Source organism: Apodemus sylvaticus, chromosome 8 (genome assembly GCF_947179515.1).
Source record: "Apodemus sylvaticus chromosome 8, mApoSyl1.1, whole genome shotgun sequence".
NCBI lineage: Eukaryota > Metazoa > Chordata > Mammalia > Rodentia > Muridae > Apodemus > Apodemus sylvaticus.
Window position 1 is genome coordinate 52,734,374 of NC_067479.1, and position 23,080 is coordinate 52,757,453.

At 41.4% G+C, this 23,080-nt stretch overlaps 1 protein-coding gene across 1 annotated transcript; it reads right to left on the reverse strand.

Annotated features, from left to right (window-relative positions):
* Nucleotides 1-1,665: 1,665 nt before the first annotated feature.
* On the reverse strand, nt 1,666-22,011 carry Esd (esterase D). The gene is made up of 9 exons (XM_052190954.1): nt 21,908-22,011; nt 16,454-16,528; nt 13,696-13,784; nt 11,030-11,128; nt 10,156-10,280; nt 8,324-8,443; nt 6,943-7,041; nt 5,979-6,146; nt 1,666-1,941 (listed from the first exon to the last, which is right to left on the reverse strand). The coding sequence occupies exons 2-9, from the start codon at nt 16,519-16,521 to the stop codon at nt 1,861-1,863; spliced, it is 849 nt and encodes a 282-aa protein (XP_052046914.1). The 5' UTR covers nt 16,522-16,528; nt 21,908-22,011; the 3' UTR covers nt 1,666-1,860.
* Nucleotides 22,012-23,080: the final 1,069 nt, after the last annotated feature.

The following is a 23,080-nucleotide window of genomic DNA, read 5'->3' on the forward strand; positions in this document are numbered from 1 at the left end:
TGAGTGTGCACAGAGTGCACATATAACCTATGTTGCTTGGGTTTTTGTCAAGTTGACATAAGCTAGAGTCATCTGGGAAGAGGGAACCTGAACTGAGAAAAATGCCATCAGACTGGCCCATGCGCAAGTCTGTGAGGCACTCTTGATTGAGGCGGGAGAGCCTGGCCCACAGGGCAGGCGATTCTGGGTTGTAAAGGCTGACAAATCACAGGCTGTAATCCTCCACAGTCTCTGCTTCAGTGCCTGTCTTAATTCCTGCTCCACCTTCCCTTTGTGATGACCACAACTGGAAGCTGAAAGCCATCCTTTCCTCAAGTTGCTTTTGGTCATGGTGTTTATACTTCTATTTAAGAAAGAAAAATCCCTAAAACTGGGGCTAGAGAGATAGCTGCTAGTAAAGAACTTATCTCACTAGCATGAAGATGTGAGCGCAATCTCCAGACCTCATTTAAAAATGCCCAGTGTGGTGGTGGGTAGATGATTCCAAACTGAAGAGACAAAGTTGGAGGACCCTAGAGAGGCCGGCCTCTCTCCCAGACCAATGAAAGATCCTGTCTGGAAGGAGATGGGCAGCATTTCTGAGACCATGCCTGACGTGGTCTTTGGGCATTCACAAAGACACACACTCGTACAAACACACAAACTTGAAACTGTAACACACACATACACACCCTAAAGCTGCTATGACAAAGAACCTGGAGCAGTATTTACAGCTACAGAATTTAGCCTTCATTAGACTGTCCTGTAGGTAAGTCTGTCAGGGCATTTTCTTGATTGAGAGGATCTAGCCCACTATGGCAATGCTGCCCCTGTGCATGTGGTCCTGGGTATTCTATGAAAGCAGGCTAAGCAAGCCACGGAGAGAAAACCAGGAAAGAGTACTCACTTGTCTAATACCAGCCCTGACTTCCCTCAGTGATTGACTATGAAGAGTCAGATAAAATAAACCCTTTCATCCTCACGCTGCTTTTGGTCATGGGGTTTTACCCTAAAACACAAGAAAAGGCAAAATAGGACAGACACAACCTTTGTGTTAACAGAAAAAACCTAAGGCAATCGGGCTTCGTATCATGTTTCAAGAGCTTATCTATCCAGCTCTTCTGGGAGCAGTGCGGGTATTGACAGAGACTAATGGCTTCTCTGTATGCTCACCAAGTTAAACTTTTCCATGTAACTAAGATATTGTTTATAGTAGCATACAGTGTATCTCCTTAAGTTATTTTCAGATTGGGTCTTATTATATAATCTCAAGAGACTCAACAAACCCCCAAACAATATTTACAAATGCATTCAGCTCAATAGGGAATTAAAAATTGGACTGGAGCTGAGAAAGTCTGCCACAGACAGCTGTGGAGTGGTCTGTATTTACTCGTCTTCTGGGCCCAATTTCCTGTCTTCTTAATGATTGGCTATTAAATACCTTTTAAAAATCAGATCCTTGATAGACAGGAGAGAAAGGTACACAGTAAGAAGAGGGGGTGGACGAATGTCTGAAGGGATGGAAGTCTGTGCTGAATTCCCTTAAGTCCTTGGATATACACTACCAAGAGAATGGTGCTCACAGTCTAGGACGCGAGGCTATTTAACAGATTTCCAAATGACTCAGAAAAACTATCAGGCATTAAACCCCTATGTGAATAGTGGTAAAATAACTATTTAAACCAGAAAGTTTGATATATTTATTCAGAAAAGTGATTCAGCTGCAGGAGCATGATCTTTTGAGAGTAAAATAACTATTTAAACCAGAAAGTTTGATATATTTATTCAGAAAAGCTATTCAGTTGCAGGAGCATGATCTTTTGAGAGGAAATCCAAGATCTTTTAGTCAGCATCCTGTCGAGATTCTCCCATCTGAGCTTTTCATGCGTTCAGGTACTTTGCATGATGCTTGATGTGGTCAGTGATGAAGGTTGCGATGAAGTAGTAGCTGTGATCATAACCCTGGAAGACAGAATGAGACACTGACCCACCATTCAGAAATTCCAGTTCTAAACATCTCTCTTAGGACTCTCTTGACCTCTCCTGTCAAGAGAAGGAGATATATGTAATTTATGTGTACACAGTCCAAGTATTTTAAGTACAGTTTAATCAAAATCAAAGTTGTCATCTTTGTACTTGATTTAAAAAGCAGCAAAAATATGAAGGGAAATCAAGCATTCTATATAACCTAGTTTTGACATTAATGTGCAAAGAAAGGCAATAATCCACTAATTACATGTACAAAGGAGATATGTGGCCACACTGGCAGGAAGCCGAATCAGGTTAGAAACACAGGCTAGACATGTTAATCCTAAGAGGTAGCACACTTGCCATTAACATAATAGCAACTATTAAAAAACAAAGGAAGTGCACACAAGGAATCCGGAGAAAGGCCTTAAAGGCTTTAACACTGTTTAAGAAGTCAATCGTAGCCACCACACATCAAAGTTAGGAATCCTGTCTCTGGTCTGGGGAGATGGCTCGGTTGGTTAAGTGCTTGCTGGACAATCACGAGGACCTGTGCTCAATCCCTAGAACCACAGGGGATGAAAAAAAAAAAAGCCTGGTGTGTGGTGGCTGCACTGTAGTTCTAGTGTAGGAGGTGAGTCCTTAGAGCTCGCTGGCAGCCAGCGTAGCTGATCTGGCTTCCCAGGGCGGTGAGAGATTGTATCATTTTTTGAAACAGTGACAGTGTCTGAGGAGTGACACCTGAAGTTCATTGTTGGCCTCTACATACACAAACATACATGCAGCCCCCACCCCGGGGAGAAAAGAAAAGGAAAACAGTCTCCTACCCATATCCTATCTTTATCTGAGACTAAACCCTCCATCAAACAGGGCAAGCAGAAGGAAAACAGGATGTGCTAAGCAGCTGAGTTTGAGCTGACTCTACCCAGCTAGACTCTATCCACTGCTAGAGGGGTGGAGATGCCATCCACCCTGGATTCAACAGGAAATCATTTCTACTGCAGACTCCCAGTAACCTCTTAATAATCAATACCTTGTCTTCAAGTGTGGAAGAGCATCACTGGAGGGTCTTCACAGTCAAGACCACACCCTGGAATTACTTGGTTTCTACTTCTCACTGGTTAGTTATGGCTGCTACCTGCCATAGAGTTTTAAAACTACAAGAAGGAGTTTTAAAAGTGCCAACAAAAGGTGAGAGAACACACTGAGCTCCTGGAGCTCCGCTGAGCTAAGTGTGCCACTCATGACAGGGTTCGAGTTCTAGTTATCAGTCTTATTAAATGAGCTCCTTTTGCTACATTCTTAAACTAATTAGTTTGGTTTATTAAGCAGCTTGTGCGATCACCTATATTTAGCGACACTTAAAGGTCATATCTCCTCTCCTGCAAACTTTGCAAGGGAACCTGCTCAGCAGCAAAGGCTGGCTGTGGGAGTGCACACACACACACAGTCCTCACTGAGCTCTTGGAAAGGAAGCAGGGCTCCACTACACCGTGGCACCTACATCAAATGGCAGCGCCTCCCGACGTATTTCCTAGGTCCAACTGGAAAAGCTCAGGCTGACCCTTGAGTTAATGAGGAAGACGGTTGGAAGACCTTCATTGTGAGGTACTAGGTGCTAGGTCATGGCCGTACACAGAGACAGAGATGTACCGAGCTTCAAACAGTCCCAGGATCTTCAAAACTGCCCTGAAGGGGGCTTCTGTTCTCCAAGAGGGAAATACTGTTTCGGAATGTTTCTTCAGCATCAGGCCATGAACATTTCTCCTCATTTTGTAACTTCAGTAACTAAAAACGGGACAGCTGAGGCCCTACTTTTTCAGAATCAGAGTCCCTACACTGTCAGAGTTCTACTACATAATGCTTTTTTAAAACCAATTTAGATGCCACAGAGCCCCAAATTAAACCTCTATGAAATAAATAAGTATCCTCATGAACTAATCCTTTCCTGTTGAGCAATCTTTTTTGACAAGCAACATAACAAACATAAGCTGAGAATATCTGACATGACAGACAGTAAAGGCAGGCGAAGCATGGCAAGGCTGCAGTCACAAAACCTGTTTTGTCAGCTTAATTGTTTCAAAATTCCTATTTTATATGAAGATAGTTTTACTTATAATCAAATGATTAAGTCAGTGAAAAACAAGTCAAAAATCACATCAAGAGAATCAACTCAAAAAACCTAACCAACAGACCAGCTCTCAGACCTGAGGGGCTCTAAGGTCCAGGAGCTGAGCAGCTGTCTGCGGTGGCCTCTGCAGTGTGCGCTTCGCTCATCCAATTACAGCCTAATGAACTCTGCTTCACACTGCAAGATTACTCTTCCTGCCTTTGCTGAGAGGAAAATGAACCAACACACTGTACCTCACTTTAAGATTGTGATCGTGATTGTAATAATTTCCTATGCTCGTAGAAGAATTTACTATTCGGTCCTGGCTCTTCCCTGCTTGGGGTGCAGACAGGCATTTTAGAAATTGACACACTGCTGCTTTTTCCTCACTGACGACGTCACCCATGTTCTAACTGTAGCCTGCTGTTTAGCAAACTCCAGATATTTTCACACTTTGCTGGGGCAGAGCTTTGTCTACAGAAAAATCAGCATTTCCTGGCCCAGCCTCAGGGGAAGCACACAAACATCCAGCATGCTAATACACTTAAGGTTGTCTGAACAAAATATGATCACAGCTTAGAGCCACACGTGATGCAGTTAAACACAGCACCAACCTAGGACCAGACTGCAACTGGGGCTTCTCGGGTTGGCTACTGAACTAAATGCGATTGTGATGGGAAATATTGAAATAAACTTAAAAAAATGGTATTACTTAAGGATGGAATACACACACATACACAGACCTAATATATGGGATAAAAATTTGTGTGCAAACAGACAGACAGACAGAGATAGAGGCATACACACACACACACACACACACACACATACATACATTTTTATGTATTGCACATGATCAGACTACCTGGTGAACATAGACTTACTAATCCCGTGTAAGCTCTAGAGGGAGCACGCTATGCCCAGCTTCCCCTTGGGCGAGCTCTTACTCATCCCTTCAGCACACAGCCTATAAAAGGCCAGAACGATGACAGGACAAAAATTGTGGTCATGATCTTGTTTAACAGTCCCTGCTCTACCACACAGTAAGATGGCAGGTGAGACATTTACATAGAGTGCTCTCTATGGCGTATCTATAAAATAGAACCGCAGCAAAGGAATGACCTCATTTGCTAGAAGGAAGACTGCAGATGAGCTAATGTCATGATCACACGGTGTGAACTGCAGAGGACCACACAGCACACTGGCCAGGCCAGCTTCACCAGTTAGACTTTAGGTAGACATCTGACACATTCATTACCTTTAAGCTTGAACAAGTAAGTTTTTATAAACCATGATCATATATGGTTTTCAGTGTTCATCTTTCACCTTAAAATGGACATTTTGTTTATAATATGTTCTGAACTGTATGGATAGTTTTTTAAAAAAATAAAAGTAAAATTTCTAAAACTAGAGCAGTACAAAAGGGTGGACGTGGACAGTCACGAAGGCCTGCAAGCCGACCGCAGTCCCCTCTATGGCACTAGGACTGCAGGCGGCGCCCTGGCACAGAGAAGGGAGAGCAGCCTGTGGACCAGACCGCGTTCAGTCAGAGGCCAGTGTGCACATGAGCCTCACAAGGGAGCGGTGCGCCATGCTGTAGGGTAGTGCTGGTGGATCCGTAAGGACAGACACCCAACGCTGGGGAAACTGAGGCTCCACTCACTCAGGCCTCAAGCTCCTGTGCAGCCTGATGAAGGGCAAAACTGCTCCTGTTTCTCACTGTCAGACGCGTTCTTATTTAAATCAAATTTGTTCTTAGGTCTCACAAACTTCATTTCAGGGACCTTAATGGAATTAAAAACTCTCACTGCCAGAAGCACCCTATATTTACAGTATCTACAACAACGTTAAGAGAATTGTACAGAATCTTGCTTTTTAAAGTGTTGCTATGCAGATCAGGCTAAGGTTTCCTAATACTTGCCTCTTGTAGTCTAAAAACAACAGGGATTTTCTTTTCTGTGCAGGCAGCTATGAAGTTATCAGGCAGTAACTGCCCATTTGAAAGAAACTCATCATCTTTTCCTTGATCAATTAAGATGTCAATCTGGGAACCTGAATAGGACTTCACGAGACAGGTTGCATCATATGCCTGTAAAATGAAGAAACATTGAAAACTTAAAAGTGTCCAGAGCGATATTTTCCAAGATAGACTGTACTAGAACCAAAATTAAACTAAAAATTATTTTTTAACTTTTAGTCTGATATCCAATTTAATTTTTTTAAATTAATTTAGAAGTAATGGTAACTTAGAACTATAAAAGCTATCACTAGCACAGAAAGTAGTTTCTTCCATGATTCGGAACCACTACAAACCAAGGTGACTATTATAGAGTTGTCCATGAGGATTGGTTCTGGAGCCCTCTCAGCAATCTCAACACCTACAATGCTTAAGTAACATATAAAACAGCGATGCTTGCCTATATATAGCCAACACATGTCCTCCTGAGTACTTAAAATCACCTTTAGAGTGTCCTGGTTCCTTCTGGGGTTAAGGTGAGGTAGCAGAGAACAAAGACAATGGGAAAAGGTCTGAACATGGTAATGACAAACGTAACTAAAACCTAACTTTCTTTTAGTTTTAGTTCATAGATGTAGAACCCATGAGCATAGAGGAGTAACTATATACTAGTCAACATATACAAGTACAATGTGTGTGTGTGTATGGAGACAATGGGAAAAGGTCTGAACATGGTAATGACAAACGTAACTAAAACCTAACTTTCTTTTAGTTTTAGTTCATAGATGTAGAACCCATGAGCATAGAGGAGTAACTATATACTAGTCAACATATACAAGTACAATGTGTGTGTGTGTATGTGTGTGCGTGTGTGTGCGCGCGCACACGCGCTTAAGAATGAGTACGGAAACGGTGGTCAATCACCTACCTTCCATTTACTTTCATCTGGTCCCAAATATCCATTAAAAACTTTTTTGCCCCAAGGACAGAGCACAGGGTTGCAAATTGGTGCAAATGCTGACACAGACTTCAGAGACAAAAGGAAATTTAAAAATAAGTTATATTTTGCTAATTCAAATACAGATGATTGCAACTTGCTACATCTGGCTTAACACAAAAACCCTACAACTGTGGCCTCTTCGCACCATAGCTTTGTACACTATATTTCAAAACCTCACAGACCAAACTGTTTAATGCAAGGATGCCTTAAACAGAAGTTTGTGTTCATAGTTTCTACTCTTTAAGCTGTGATGATCTATGCTGGTGCCTTCCTTAGTGAACGTGCCATTAAATGAGGCATTTCTCTTCTGCAGTACCACAGAAGCATTTCTCTTCTGCTGCACCATGCTGGCATTTCCAACCCAGCTTTCTGGTTGGACGTTGGTTCTCAGTGGGCCAACAGGGTATCTCTTAGCTTTAGAGTGCTCACCATATATTATTTACAATGCTATTCCTATTTTTAAAGGCTAAAAATAAAAAATAAAAATAAAAACCTAAGTTCACTTGTCTACTTTAGACCATAAATCCACTGACTTGCTGTATGAAGATTGGAAAACTGAACGCTTATGCTCTAGTATTATGTGTGTTATGGGGCTGCTCTGCACATTTGTGCATCTCAGCAGCATCCTCAAATGACTGCCGCCCTTGCAAAGGAAAGGAAACAGATGAACTGATCTAAGATGCTCGACAGCCTGGGTTTTAAAGCATGCAATCCCTGTTAAGCATACTCCATTTCGGCTGCTGAATTCAGTGTTTCCGTTGTAGGTTTTCAATCTTGACTCATTAAAAGAAAAAAACAAACACTACAAAGCCTTCAAGAAAGCGTGTGGGGGAGGGATGGGGATGCTGAGGTAGTTTCAACCAGGCTGCATTTCACCGTCATTCAGAGCACCAGGAAGATAAAGTGCTTAAAATATGAGTGTTCTCCACCGTAGCCAATCAAAGTCAGCATTACAAAGACGTGTCTCGTGAGAGAACAAGTCACATAATGAAATAGAGAGCTCTAACCATCTAATCAAGACTAATCACGAGGAAAGCCATGTTCAACAGTACAGTCTGGAAGAGCACTGTATAGCTGTATGTTCTCCTATGTCTGTCAGGCCAGCAAGACTCATTCTGATGGAATCCTTATGCATATAATCTTACAGCGTATGTCATGTGGTCAAGTTTAACGTCTTCTGCCAACCTTATAAAACCCCCAGCCATAGAAATGTTTAATTCCAAATTCTACGGCTACTTCAAAAGTTTTGTCTTTGAAATTCCCTATTAACCCCAGAAGTGTTTTATCAATGAAGCTAGTGTTATCTTACTTTGTATTTTCCAGGATTTTTCAAAGCACAAATCAGAGCTCCGTGGCCTCCCATGGAGTGACCAAAAATAGACATCCTCTGTGGGTCCACTGGGAAATTGGCATTTATGAGTTCTGGAAGCTAAAAAGAATTTAATAACATGATAAAATGTTCAGAAGAGGTAAGTTAGACTTTTACAAAGTAATATGTAATAGTGGCACACAGTACTTCAGAAGCACAACTGTACAGCGGCTTGAACTGGTGAAGACTAAAAGAAGAAAACCCCTCAGGTAGACAATGGCTACTCATATGTCACTGAAAAATATGTGTGCAGACAAAATCTAACAGTGCATACCATCTGAGCTTTGTAAGTATAAATGCATTCCTGTTTGTAATCGCCAACATGACAGAGGATACATGAAGCAATACCATGTACTAAAGAGAAATGCAAACATTCATGAGGCCTGAGTCAAGAATAAACCATGGCACAGCAGGGATAAACAAACAACGAACAAGAAAATGGCAGGCGTTGATTACACTTTTCAATTAAACGTGCGCAGAGCTGGTGAGGGTAAAGGAACTCGCCTCTAACCCGACAGCCTGAGTCTGATGACCCACACAGTAGTCAATACATCAGAGAAACTTGCACACCAGGGTCTCCTGCACCACTGTTCCCAACACCTAGATTATGGAATCAACCTAGATGCCCATCAACAGAACAGGTAACAAATGTAGTGCATATGTATGGAGCTGTATTCAGCCATGAAGAATGAAATTCTGTCATTTGCGAAGAAAACAAATCTAACTATATTACAGAATAACATGTTAAGCAGATTAAGTTAGATGGATAATTCCATTTTCTCTCATTTGTGGATATACAGATACATAAAATCATTTATGTGCATATGACATGAAAGAAGCAAGTAGAGTGTTCAAATGCAACTTGATGTTGTTGTCTACAGAGTCCACACTTAGGAATGGGACTAAGCACAAAAGCATACACAGACCACACGTTTTAATAAGTTTACTGTTGTGTGCTGGGCTGCATTGAGAGCTATCCCAGTATGCATGTGGCCATATGCTGCAGGTTGGACATGTCTGATAGAGGAATAACCAGCAGTGAGGGAATGGAGAAGTTGAAGGGCTGTTTGTGGGGCACTGCTTGCATGAAACTGCTGAAACCTTGTATAATGTACAATGAACATATGCTAGCAGGAAAAAAATACCAATATAATCAATATAAAAACGCAAATCAATAAAATGTAAAAGCCCCACCAAAACATAATCGCTGTCTAGTGTGTAAGAATTATGGGTGACTAGGTACTAAGTGTGCCTTAATGGTAAAGTTCTTGCTTAGTATGCATGAGATCTTGAGTTTGATACTATCACCAAAACAATGAACAACTAACCACAAAGTATTATGGTTAAATTTTAATTGTGTCTGAGTTTTTATGATATGTGTGATTAACTCCAGGAAATGCATATACTGAATATAAATATTAAGAGAAGTCATGCTTTGCCATTTTCCCTTTCTAATCAAGTCCTTCTTGCTACATGAGACGCCTGACTGAACCAGCTCCAGGACATGACAGGCTGTTTTGTGTGCAATATTCAGAGATAACCTGGGAGGTGTGACAGATCTGAATATAATTATAAAAGTCCTTTAATCTAAACTTACTGTTAACTCAAACTGCAGGAACTGTAATATTAGAAAATCTTGGAATTTTCCCTAAATTAAAATAGTTTTTCCAGTGTCATTCCTGTATTAAAATTCTCAGGTTTGGAAATGTTTTGTATGTGAAACCAAACCCCCAGTGGCCATCAGTTAATAATTACAAGACAAACTAGATTACCTCCTCTGTTACGTAAGAGTACATTCTGTAGTTAGTTTTCCAAGGATCTTCAGTGGCATTCACATAAAAGCCAGCGCCAGTGCCGAAGTCCCAGCTGTCATCTTCTCCTTTAATATTGCAGCCACCTACCAAGGAAGAGGTCAGACTTTCACCTACACTACAGTAAGTCCCCGAGGTCAGTATGCTAGTTTTAGTTGGGTACAGTGGCACATACCTATAATGCCAGTGCCTGGGAGGCTGAGACAGCATTAGTCAGCCCATCGGCCTAGGCTGCAGAGTAAAATAACCCCAGCTGCCCAAGCTGGTAGCTGACTGTGAGCTCACACACAATGGGACGTTCACGGAACACTGAATTTTCTTCTACTTTTTGAGATACATAATGGGATTCAACTTTCTGTGTCTTTTTACCTTGAATGGTACATGACACTTGTGCTGGCCAATGAGGAAAGAGGGAATGGCCCCTAACCAGAGAATCTAGGAGTCAGGGTAAGCTCCCTGGCCTGAACATCCCCCATCCTCACTCTGCTACAAGTGGTTCATATGCTCGCTACTTTCCATGACTGTATAGTGATGCTTTCCCTGCAATTCTCCCCAACTGCCAACACTTCCTCCATTCTCTTCACCACTATGACCTTGAGGAGACAGACATCTATCCTAAGGTGATAATGTCTCCTAATGTTCTTTGGAGTGATTTCATCGAGTTTCCCCACTCTACTCCCAGGATGGTATTTCAGAGTCGAGATGCTGCTTAAATGACCAAAAGACAACAACAGCAGAAACTTGAGAGGTACAGTATAATGGGTATTACTCTACTTATAGACCTTGGATTTAAAGATTTAGCCATTTATAAAGCATTTTGATCAAGGATACTTACGGGGGCTGGTATCAGGAGCGATGACCACGAGGCCGTGTTCTGAGGCAGCTTGCTGATAGCCAGACTTTGTTATGAAATTTTGTTCTGTGCAAGTTAAACCTGAAGATGAAAAAGGTTGTTATGTTAAGCTACACTGTGAGTATTCTATAAGCTTTAATGTTTTATTATATAGAAGGTCAGCTGGCTCAGTGTTCTTAGGTGCCTAACACTGATGTGAGAGCAGGCAAAGTGAACCAGCAATGATGCTTGAGGTGAACCAGATTTCCAGAGATCACGGCTAAATATCTGAATATTAGCAGCAATGCAGCTTACTGAAGTGAATATGCTACAAACTAACTATAAAATATTTACACTTATTAGCCCACAACAGACTAGGGGTTAAGACTACTCATAACCAGTAACATTAAAGTTGACAGCTGACTGCTCTTGGCACCTACAGAATTGCCTTCAGATAAGATCCTTCCTGCACCTCCACTTGTTCATTTGAAAACCAGAGACAGAACTGACTGCCTCTTCCTCATCAGCAGATCATATATGACTATATGTAATGTCCCCTGAATGGCACCTGAGCAATCCGGACTTCATTTCCAAGGTCTATTTCCTGCATCTTACTAATGCAGCTATCCTGTCATTTGATGTAAACAAACAGAAACCGTATTTATACTCACAAAGCCCAGATGGTATGCACTGTTAGATTTCAATTCTGAGCTGGGTCTCTAAGTGAAGGATAAGACTTTACTAGCTCACTACAAATAAGGGGCAGAAAAAGCACAGGTGTGGACTAACTCTGAAAACTGCATGTGACCTTAGGTAGTACTTAGCTTCTCTGGACCTGTCTTCTATGAATTACATGATTTCTACAATATCTTTAGCTGTACAATTAGCATGTTTTCTAATCAAATATCTAATTTTTGCTACTACCGCTGGCATGTCTAACATGCTTTTAAGAAAATCAAAATTTATGGCGGTTTGGATGAGGAATACCCCTCATAGTCCTCAGGTGATGGCACTGTTTGGGTATAGGGGGCATGGAGGTCTTTGTGCTCACAGAAAACCACTGGGGAACCAGGAACATTAAACCCACAGGGTTGTCTCTTCAATGGGCGAGATGTTAACCTGTTTTCCATCCAGAAGGCTGAGAGCAGATTTGGTTAATACCTTGGTGACCTTGTCACTATCTGTGTGGCTGAGACCACACCACATCTTTCCTCAGATCCTAATCATAAGCTTGTTTTTCTCACTCAAATTATACAACCTATATTTATGGAAGATGTCAGATGTGCAATCTATAGAACCAATATGTCACACATATGTTATGAAGAGTTTCAATGCAGTTATGTCTTAAGCTTTCTTGTGCACACAGGATTGAGATAATTACCACCAGGAAGTTTTTTCACCACATTGTGCTGTGGTTAAATATGTCTTAAATAAACTACCTGAAGTTAGACTTTGGAAATTAGAACCAACACTGCCTACTGGGTTGTGCTGAACTGAATTTCCTTCTTGCTTCCCTGGATCAACACCAGGCTGGCCATGGTGCATGTGTGCAGAGAGCTCCCACATCGCGGGACGTTTCAGAGCTACGTACTAGAATTCCATCACTGGGAGAGGCTTTGAGAGCATAAATCCACTCTCTCCCAGTCTGATTTCTCTGCTTCCCACTTTCAGTTGAGTGTGATGTCACGGCTTCCTGCCCCTGCCGCCGTGCCGTGCCGTGCTGTGCCATGCCATGCCGCTCACCTGTGCCATGCTTCCCTGGCACAATGGACTCTTAGCCTCTCTGAAAGCCAATAAACTCTTCCTCCTGTGAGTCACCTCTAGTCATTCTGTTTTATCATAGTGAAAGAAAGAAACTAAGACAGAAATGCTCTTTTTTTTCTTTTTTTTTTTGGTCGTTAAAATGTTTCTTTTTCACACACTGGCACTAGGGGAATCTCCTTGATAGATGCCTGGGTAGGATGTGTAAACATAAGAAACAATCATGGAGGGAGGGAAAATAGTATGTGTGACAGTCGCTGTAACTCTCCTTATGTTTGCTTCTGATGAAGATGTGCTCGTATATGGAAGAGAAGTAAGCACAGGAGGTCAGAAGCGCGCTCACGGTCCTGGCTCTCACTGTCTGAGTCCAGTCTGATTGGGAATATTAATGGTGGTTGAGAAGACTGTGTTCTTTGGACTCCGTAGGCTGCTGCAGGGAAGCACTGTGGAGTTCAGTAGTCAGATACATCTAGGAAGTTACTTCTCTGTAGTTTCTAATGCATGATTTATTAACCTCTGCCTTCCAGTTCCATCTGGAACTGTTCTGTTCGACTGCTAAGGTCTTTGTAAACTCCAGAAATGCTCAGGCAGGTACAAATTATGTGTAAGATTTCCAAACCTTTATCAGTGAGTGCTAAACTTTACATTTTCAGCTAAGTTACCCTCAGAAGCTAGCAGATGGTGTTAGATCCCTGGATCTGCAGCGACACCAAGTTGTAGGCTGCCTGATGTGAATTCCAGAAGCCAAACTTGAGTCTTCTATTAGAGCCCAGCGTGCTCTTAACCACTGAGCTGTCTCTCCAGCCCCATCCAAAGTTTCTAATAAATGACTCAAAAAGTATATAAGTGGGTCACAATAAAAAGGTACGGCAGAACTCCTTTATGAAATTCACAAATAAAATACTCACCAGAGAGCCAGTAAAGAGCAGGGCATTTTCCACTCTCAGCCTGGGGTGGTAGGTAGACAGCAAATTTCATTTTACATTTCAGCTCAACACTGTAACATCACAGAAAAGATTAATGCCCTTCATTAATCAGGACAGAAACGAAATAATTTAGCATTTTATAAAAAGGAAGAATATACAGTAAGGAATTTTTTAAAATGTGGTTTAACAGTCAAAGGAAGTACCAATATTTAAGGTGTGTATTTAACTCCTTAAAAAAAGAATGAAGCCAGTTTAGTGTACTGAGCTATTCCCCAGCCTAAGCCTAATTAAATGTAATTCTCAATGTAGCACTTCCATTAAAGTCTTTATTTCTATGAGACATGACACACTAAAGCAACTCCTGTACAAATGGGTTCCAAAAACATGTCTGTTCAGTTCTGTGTTTGCTTCTAGGCACCGAGGTGTTCCACCTCCTTCTGCTGTCTTCACGAATGTTTTATCAGAGCTACTTTGCCTGAAACTAGGGAACTCTGTCTCCGATCCCTTGTCTTTGGCTCTCAGCCGAGTCCCTCCCTCTGGGGAAGCGTGCTGCCCAGCTGCTTCCAGAAAAGAGCTCACGGGACATATATGAAAACTGTTTCCTTTCTCTCCACATGACATGTGGCCAGGCACAGGCTCATCCTTCAGAACTGAAGGCACCACCACCGTCTCCTTGATTCTGGAATGGCTCACGAACTAACCTTATTTTCAGAAAAAAAAAAAGCAAGCAAACAAACAACAGCAACAACACAAAACCTTAACCCATTTCCCCTCTAAATGTTTAGAATTTTCTTTGTTCCCAATGATCTGACACTTCACAGCGTTGTTAGTGGTTTCACCCATGGTGCTTGATAAACTTTTCAATTTGACCACATTAAGAATTCTAGAATTATTCGCCATCCATTTATTTACTGATCTACTGTGTTAGTGCACATGTGTGTACACATGGTATATGTGCAGGACTCAGGGTAGCTTGTGAGTCCACTCTTCCCTTCCACCACATGGTCCTGGGGCGTGGTGGCTGGAATATGAATGGCCCCCACTGACTCGTAGATTTGGATGCTTAGTCACGAGGGAATGGCACTATTTGAAAAGAAAGGTGTGGTGTTGTCAAGAAAGTGTTTCACTGGGAGGGGTGAGCTTTGAGGTTTCAAAAGTCCAAGTCTACAAATAGAGAGAGAGCTCTTGGCTACTCCTCCAGCACTATGTTTGCCGGCCGCCATGCTCCCCACCATGATGATAATGAACTAATTTCTCAAAGTCTAAGCAAATCCCCAATTAAAATGCTTTCTTATCTAAGAGTTGCCTTGGTCTCGGTGTCTCTTCATAGCAATGAAACAGTGACTAAGACATGGAGATCAAAGAACTCAGGTTATGAGCCTTGATGGCAAATGCCTTTATCTACTGAGCCATCTTGCCAGCTGTAGAATTAGTGAATTACTTATTCTTTGTAGCAACACAATTTTATTTTTCAAACTCTTTAACTCTGACTGGTCTAGTTTTCTTATTTACTCTTTTTACCTTATACTGCTTTCTAGAAAATTCAATCGAGCTCTGTCATCTGTTATCAAATTTTGATTTCTGGGTACTTTGTTCTTGGGTATTTTTAATAGCATTGATCACTAGGGTTTGAGGTCAGTGATTCTCTCATGTCTGTGTTCTGCAGTCTTCTCCCCCAGTGCCTTTCCCTTATGCCTAAACAGACATCTACTAATATTTCGGTGAAACACTAAATGTATGGTTTACAACAGAATGCTTGGTGAGTTGCTAATCAGGTTCACTGCTGAATAGGGTGTGGCCAGGTGATTGTATTAAAAGGTCTCCATCACAACACCAGTTCTCCTGAAGTAGTCAAATTCCTGAGAAGAAAAGCCTAACTCATAGAATGTTGGCAGCCGCTGGGAAAAGTTCTTCTTGCACTGTTTCGTCTTTCACCAATTGTGTCTGGAGTTCCCCCCTTGATGGACAGTAAACCCTCAGTCTGTGGCCAGACCTGAGAAAGCAGCAATCTGACTACATGGAATGTTGAGACAATCTGAGAGCTCTCTGATTTTCAAAATAAACTTTTAACTACTTATCCTGTTCCTCAGCTCCATTTTTTATCTTTCTAGTGTTGTCACTGCATCTTAGGAATCTATATTAATATGTCATTTCTCAGTTTAGAATTTAGTTTTTTAGGCTTTGCTAATAAGTTAGATAGCATGTGACTATCTGCATACAAAATATTGATCCTGTCCTCTGTTTCTCTGTCTCCTTTGGTGCATATGCACATGATGAGCTGTGTGTGTTGAATGCATTTGTGTGTGTGTGTGTGTGTGTGTGTGTGTGTGTATTTAATGCATTTGTATATGTATGTGTATTTAATGCATTTACATAATGACATATAATCAGATTTCAGGAGGTGGTAGAAGCCAATTATGTCTGTCTATGCTGCCACTTTAATCAAGTCTAGGTTTCTTTAATACATTAGAAGATTCACAAGGAAGCTGTTGTCTGAATTTTCAGTAACACAGATGACTTTCCAGAAAATTTTAGAAGACTATCAAACCAAAACCCGAAGACAGTCTATAGGCTCTCCTGTATCTCATAGCATCTCAACTGTTCAGAAACAGTTAAGTTTGGTGGCACTGTCAGAGACAGTGCAGGTCAGGGAGAGAAAGCAGGTTTATAAGTGAAAGTTTTGTTTAAAACTACAACAAAGCAGATAATAAAAACCAAACGAGAGGCATCTTACACTCACCTGCTATGTTCAAAAACTTTCTGGAGCCCGCCAAAGCACCTGCTGCTGGAAATCTGTTTTAGCGCCATTCTTCTCCTGGGACAAAGAGGAATCCCATTAATTAAAGGCTTTCCCCTCAGGACAGGGTTTCTCTGCGTAGCCCTAGACGCCCTAGATGTTCTGGTACTCACTTTAGAGACCAGGCTAGCTTGAAACTGGGAGTAAAGTGCTGAGATTAAAGGCATGTGCCATCACATGCCTGACCTGGTAAAGGCATTTTAGTTTCTGAAACCCTTGAAACAAAACTGTTCTCAGATCAATTATTTAAACACAACAGTTTTCACACTCACAAGTATGCCACGGGAGCTTGCTTGATTCTAGAAAAGGTCCATATTGTGAGGTTTGCTGCTGTTACTGTTGTGGACTGCCTCATACTCTTACAAAACAGATCTTAAGTTACTGATTAATTTAGAAAATTACTGAATACTTATAGCATGATAGGCATTTTATTATGAATATCTATGAGTTTTTGCAAGAAAATGACAAGAGATTTTTGTTTGATCAATATTTCTCCTTCCAAACAAATCAACAAGCAAATGTGAGCCTGTTGGCTGTAAACTAAGGACTACTTTGTTGTCAGAAACTTTTGAAGCCTGGTATTAATTTCTTTTCTCTGAAATCAATCTGATTCTCATATGAAGATAAATTTAAACACAAATAAATATATTATGTTTCAATAGAAAAAGCATGGAAAAACTGGAAACTAATTTTTTGTCATAAATACGTATTATATACAGAAGAACTGAACTGATTCTGATGTATACCTAGCATGGAGAGATTTCCTTCCTACCCCTTGAAGCACTTTCTATATAATATAAAATATAAAATAAAGTGACAGACACCAGGAAGACCTGTTACCACATTGGTGGTCTTATCAGTGATGTCACTTACTGGGTGCTGACTGGATGCTATTCTAGGCTACTCTTAGAAGTGTAACACCATCCACCTATCTCCAAAATTTTAATCCAGAATTGCTCCTGTCTAAAGGAAATACAGGGACAAAAAGTGAAGCAGAGACTGAAGGAAAGGCCATGCAGAGACTGCCCCACCTGGGGATGCATCTCATCCACAGACACTATCGCGGATGCCAGGAAGTGCTTGCTGACAAGAGCCTGGTATAGCCGTCTCCTGAGAGACAGTGCTGACCAATACAGACGTGGATACTTGCAGCTAACCGTTGGACTGAGCACAGGGACCCCAATGGAGGAGTTAAAGGGGCCTTATCTGCCATTAATGGGAGGGAAGACCCTGGTCTTGTGAAGGCTTGATGTCCCAGTGTAGACGAATGCTAGGACTGTGAGGTGGGAGTGGGTGGGTGGGTGGGTGGGGGAGCATACGATTTGTCTACTAAATTTTTCACCATAGAAGCAGGGGAAGGGGATAACATCTGAAATGTAAATAAATAAAATCTCCAATTTAAGAAAAAGAAGTGTAACGCTCGTGTGAAAAGTGAATTTTGGAAATATTTTTACACAATTAAGAGTAATTTCAGGCCTGTCTCTTAATCTGGACACTTAGTTGTACATTGGAGAACTGTGATTGAACTTTGGTAGGTTGACATCAGAGATCTTAGCAGCTTTGTGGAACTGCTACCAAGAGGATCATGGAACTTTCTGTTTTCTTTTCTCTTCTCTTTTGTTAAAAAAAAAAAAAGGTATTCCAGATGAGCCAATTCCATAGGATTAATGTAGTTACACATTGATAAAGTCTCCTCCGTTCATAGATAGCTTGATTTGTAACATATGAGATATTAACTTTTAATGTTTCATTTATTATTGCAAACATTACTTATCTGTCACATGGATAGTTGTCATATGAACAGGACAAAGCATTCTATAGCATGTTATTATTCTACTTAAATTTCAATTATTCTTACACATTCATGTGCTTAAAATATTAACATTACGGAGGCAGACAGTATATATATTTTTATATACATAGGAATGAGACCAAAGAATACGATTTGTCTGCTAAATTTTTCTACAATGAAATCTTGTTTCCTTAAAGTCTATCAAAAACTACATCTGCTTCCTTAAAACATGGCTTGTGGAGCACAAGCCTGGTCCTAAGAAGCGCCTAAGAATTATTGTTATTTGCAGAACTCAATGAGGGATTTTTTTAAGCTTCTTCCATACTTTGAGCGACTTAAAAAAAAAAAAAAAAACCCTTTCCTTTTTGTATCATTTTAAACTGTTACTCACCTATGTGAATAAACCAAAGGTATTTTAATTCCTCTGCTCTTTGACCATTGCTTAATTCTAAGTCAGAACCTTTCATTTGGCCATAAGAAACAGGGCTAAAGTAATTTTTAAACTCTACTTTTTCTCTTTCTTTCTTTCTTTCTTTCTTTCTTTCTTTCTTTGATATTCTATCAAGTTTTTAAACATTTTCTCCTATTATTCATTTATAAATTTAATTTTAAATCAAGTAAACAAGATGTAATTATATATTAGGTAATTAAATTTTTCAATAAAACTTTTCTGTGTGAAAAATAACTGTTCTAAGCCATATTATTATCATTTTGACCAAGTCACAAAAATAAAAGTTCAATTTACCTATCCAATTGCTAGGCTTTTTTGTCTGCACCAAAGAGCAGACAAATTTTTGTCTGCACTAAATGGCAGCAAAAATGTTTTAAAAGAAGATTTTAAAATAAAAATATTTTAAAAGGAAGAAATAATGGATTGTAATCGTGACATGTTTACTATAGCATAGGCTACCCAGAGGTAACACACACTTTGTATTTTCAGAGACATTTTTGAGGTAGATGACTATTGACCTGGGAATGTGGCAGCATAGGACAAAAAGCTCTCGGCTCCCTAATCTACGTTAATACAGACAGTGGGGGGGGGGGGGGGTTAGTCAAGGACATTCCTACACTTATGACAGTGATTCTGTAAGAGTGTATTAGAACTGGAAACCTCTATCAGCCAGGACACACATAGCTGTAGAGCAAAGACAGCACCCAGGGTCAGATTTCACAGAACCATTCGCAAAGCTCAAGAGCTCCTTAAACACTTTAAAAACATGGAACTAAATGCCAAATGGATTCTTTCAATGGGAAGGAATGCTCCTGTGCATCAGTCACTGACAGTCAAATCTAAGATGAGAGAAATAAGTAAGCTACCGGCTCCTCCCCAGCTCCGCAAGAGCCTCACGCAGGTGCTCCTGACATGATGCATTGTGGAGAAGGAACTGCTCCTGAGAGAGAGGACAGCTCCCACAGAAGTGTATGTAGCCCCCTAAAGCTCTTCCATGGGGGGAGATGTGGCCACCAAAGACAGTAATATTGACGGGACTGCTCCTGTGAACCAACCCTGAAGACTGTGGGATTATGTCTTCCTTTTTATAGAAAGTTTATGAAAACTAAAAACAGAAAAAAAGCTGATAAAATTAAAAAAATAGTTTGCATCACTGTATAATGTTAAATAGTTCTGAAAACTACAAAGTTTATACAATAAAAGGTTAAAGTGTGCTAAGGTTATTATTGAATAAAAATATTTTAAAATAAATTTAGTATAGCTTGTTTGTGAAATCTACGAATATATCCCAAGGCTTCCGGTTTGCTTAGACTCCCTGACTCATAGCAGAATGCACTTATGACTTTATTTTAGACCTGTAAGCTCTAGCTACAAAAAAAAAAAAAAAAAAAAACAAAAAAAAACAAAAAAAAAAAACAAAAAAAACAAAAAAACAAAAAACAAAAAACAAAAAACATTCTTTTACTGACATTCTATTTGTTGAGGATCTTTTATACCATATCTTACTATGCCTCCTTTGTAGACACACCAGTGGCTGCCACTGTATTAGATCTGCACATATCTACCATAGTCTACACATTGTACATGTTCATACTCTGAACCATCTAGGTTGCATAAACTCATTCCTGCATGCTCACACAAGGCTGAGCCTTTCTCAGGACCTATCCCACTTGTTAAGATACAGTTGTCACAAGGCTTACTTAAGGTTTAGTCACAAACCTTTGACAATGAAAACATACTTTTGCTGCTTCACGATGAATAGACACATTCTGCTGCGTTGGGAAGGGCACAAATTCACAGTACTGACCTCCATTTCTTTACTCAAAGCCTCCCTCTCTCTTTCCTTGCCTCTATTTCACTCCTACCCCCACCCCATCCCATGCCCCTTTCCCAGTTCTCTTCACATACTTCCCCATAACTCACAGTCCCTAAATTTCAACCACAACATCCAGGCAGAAAAAGCTAAATGTCTTTTTATATTCAAAATTTTAAGCATTAGTGCCAGAATTGCTATGTACTTCTATTCTATCGATATAGTAAAACCCAACACAATCAAAAATTAAACTTAGGTTGTTCGTTTTCAAGCCAACGTTCTACTTCCAGATCCTTGCCTGTACAGCCTATCTTACATCTAAAATGTTTCAAAGTTGAACTTTAAAAGCTTCGGTGTTGCACGCATCTTAAATCCCAGAAGTACCAGGTGTATCTCTATGTTGGAGGACAGCTTGGTCTACAAAGTTGAGTTCCAGGACAGTCAGAACTACAACATCTCAAAAAAAAAAAAAAAAAAAATCCCAGTATCATCATGGCAATCATATATAGCTAAGAGCTAATTAAAACTCTTCAGTCTACTTTTTTTTTTCTTTTTCTTTTTTTTTTTTTTGGACTTTGGTTTTTTCGAGACAGGGTTTCTCTGTATAGCCCTGGCTGTCCTGGAATTCACTCTGTAGACCAGGCTGTCCTCGAACTCAGAAATCCGCCTGCCTCTGCCTCCCAAGTGCTGGGATTACAGGCGTGCGCCACCACCTCCAAGCTTTAGTCTACTTTCTTCCGAGTATGTCCCACTACAAACAATACCGTTATAGAAGCCTGGTTTTTTTTCTTTCTTTAACTTCTCAAAGAATGCCTATAGGTAGCGCACCATTAGGCCTAATATGGCCTACATAAAAAATAGTGAATTTTATTAATTTTCAAAAACAAATGCCAACTATCGGACGACTCAACCACAAATGACCTATTGAGGGTAGCTAACACCTGAATTGTAATCACTGGTACGGCCGGCCTGGCGCGCGCTGCTGAGGACGCCTTAGGGCCCTAGTGGAGTCGCCTGCAGCCCAGGATAGGTTCCGGGAGGGAAAGCGATCCCGGGGCTCCGCGCAGGAGTGCTCGGCGAACTGTAGCGCCGGCGGGCACTCCACCAACCCGAGCTTCCGCGCGAGCCTGGCGCCCCAGGTCACACATTGTTTCCAGCTCCCCGAAGTTAAAGCGATTAGCAGGCCCGGCGGGACCAGGCCTGCCCTGCCGCGGCGGGAAGGGTGCAGAGATCGTCACCATTCCCCGCTGCTATCACCACCGCAGGTCTAGGCGTCTGAGCACAGCCACCCCAAACCAGGTAATCGAGAATGCCTGGGACTCGCGACCCATTCCACCTTACCTCGGTGAGGGTAGCTCCGAACACGCCAGGGAAGAAGGGTGGGGCTTCCGTTTTTGAGCCCGACCCTTAGACCCGCCCACACCATATGCCCCGCCCCGGCCTCCAGGGCGGGTCCCAAGTAGAGGCTCCTCCCTTTGGGCCCGCCCCCTCCCTTGGCCCCTTCTCCCGGCCCCGCCCTAAAGTTCCTCCCTCTCCCCCCTCCCCTCCCCAGTCCGCGCTCCTGGGCTGCTCCCGTTCTGAGACTCTGTCCCTAGGGCGCACGCTCTCCCAGCAGTCTTGCCCTACGGACACGCCCCCAGGGAGTCCGAGCTCCAAGGACCCGCCCTTCCCCTACAAGGCCACTCCCGAGAGCCTTTTCGCGAGGCCCCTGTTTCCGCGGTGAGTCGGGGTGAGCCAAGTGTGTTCGTTATTACACTGGACCTCTAGACCTCTACAGCGTGCTTCAGATGCTTCCAGAAGGCAGCAAGAGAATGAGGCTCTAGTACACCAGCCTGCCTCCCCCAGTTATCTTGTGGAGAGCGCTTGTGTGTAACTCAGCAGTTTGTTTAGAAACCTGAGCAGAAATTTCAAATTCCACCTTCATTTCAAATCTTCTCTGCACCTGCTTGAGTTGGAGCTTCTAGGGGGAGAACACAGTAACTCTTAATCGTTGTCCATTTTTCTCCTCCCTTCCTTCAATAAAATTGAACTGCGTGTTTCTGGTTAATCATTTACAGCAGATCTCAGCTTCATCCAATTTGACCAGCAAGTGTACTTTGTTCAGAAAATAAATATAACAAGTAGTTTTTAAAACCAGTATTCAGGCTGCTAGGTTGTGAATACTACATATAACCTGTAAGGTTGTCTGGCTTAATAAAATGCAGCTGTGCCTTTGTAACAGACAGTCAGAAGGACCCAGTGCCTGCCTGCTCTCTGCATTTTAGTTTTGCTGGGGACTTGCAAATTATGTGCCTAGTTTTGCTGAAAAACAAGCAGGTGAACTGAACTCAATGGAATATAACCTAAGTGTGGATGATCTGCCATGCAGAACATTGCCTTTCTGTGTCATGTGACAGGCATTTGTGTACCTGTTTAATGGCTAACAAACGAGTGTTATTTTGAGAAAGCATCAAGGTATATTATTATTATTATTATTATTATTATTGACAGGGTCTTAAATGTAATTCTGGCTAG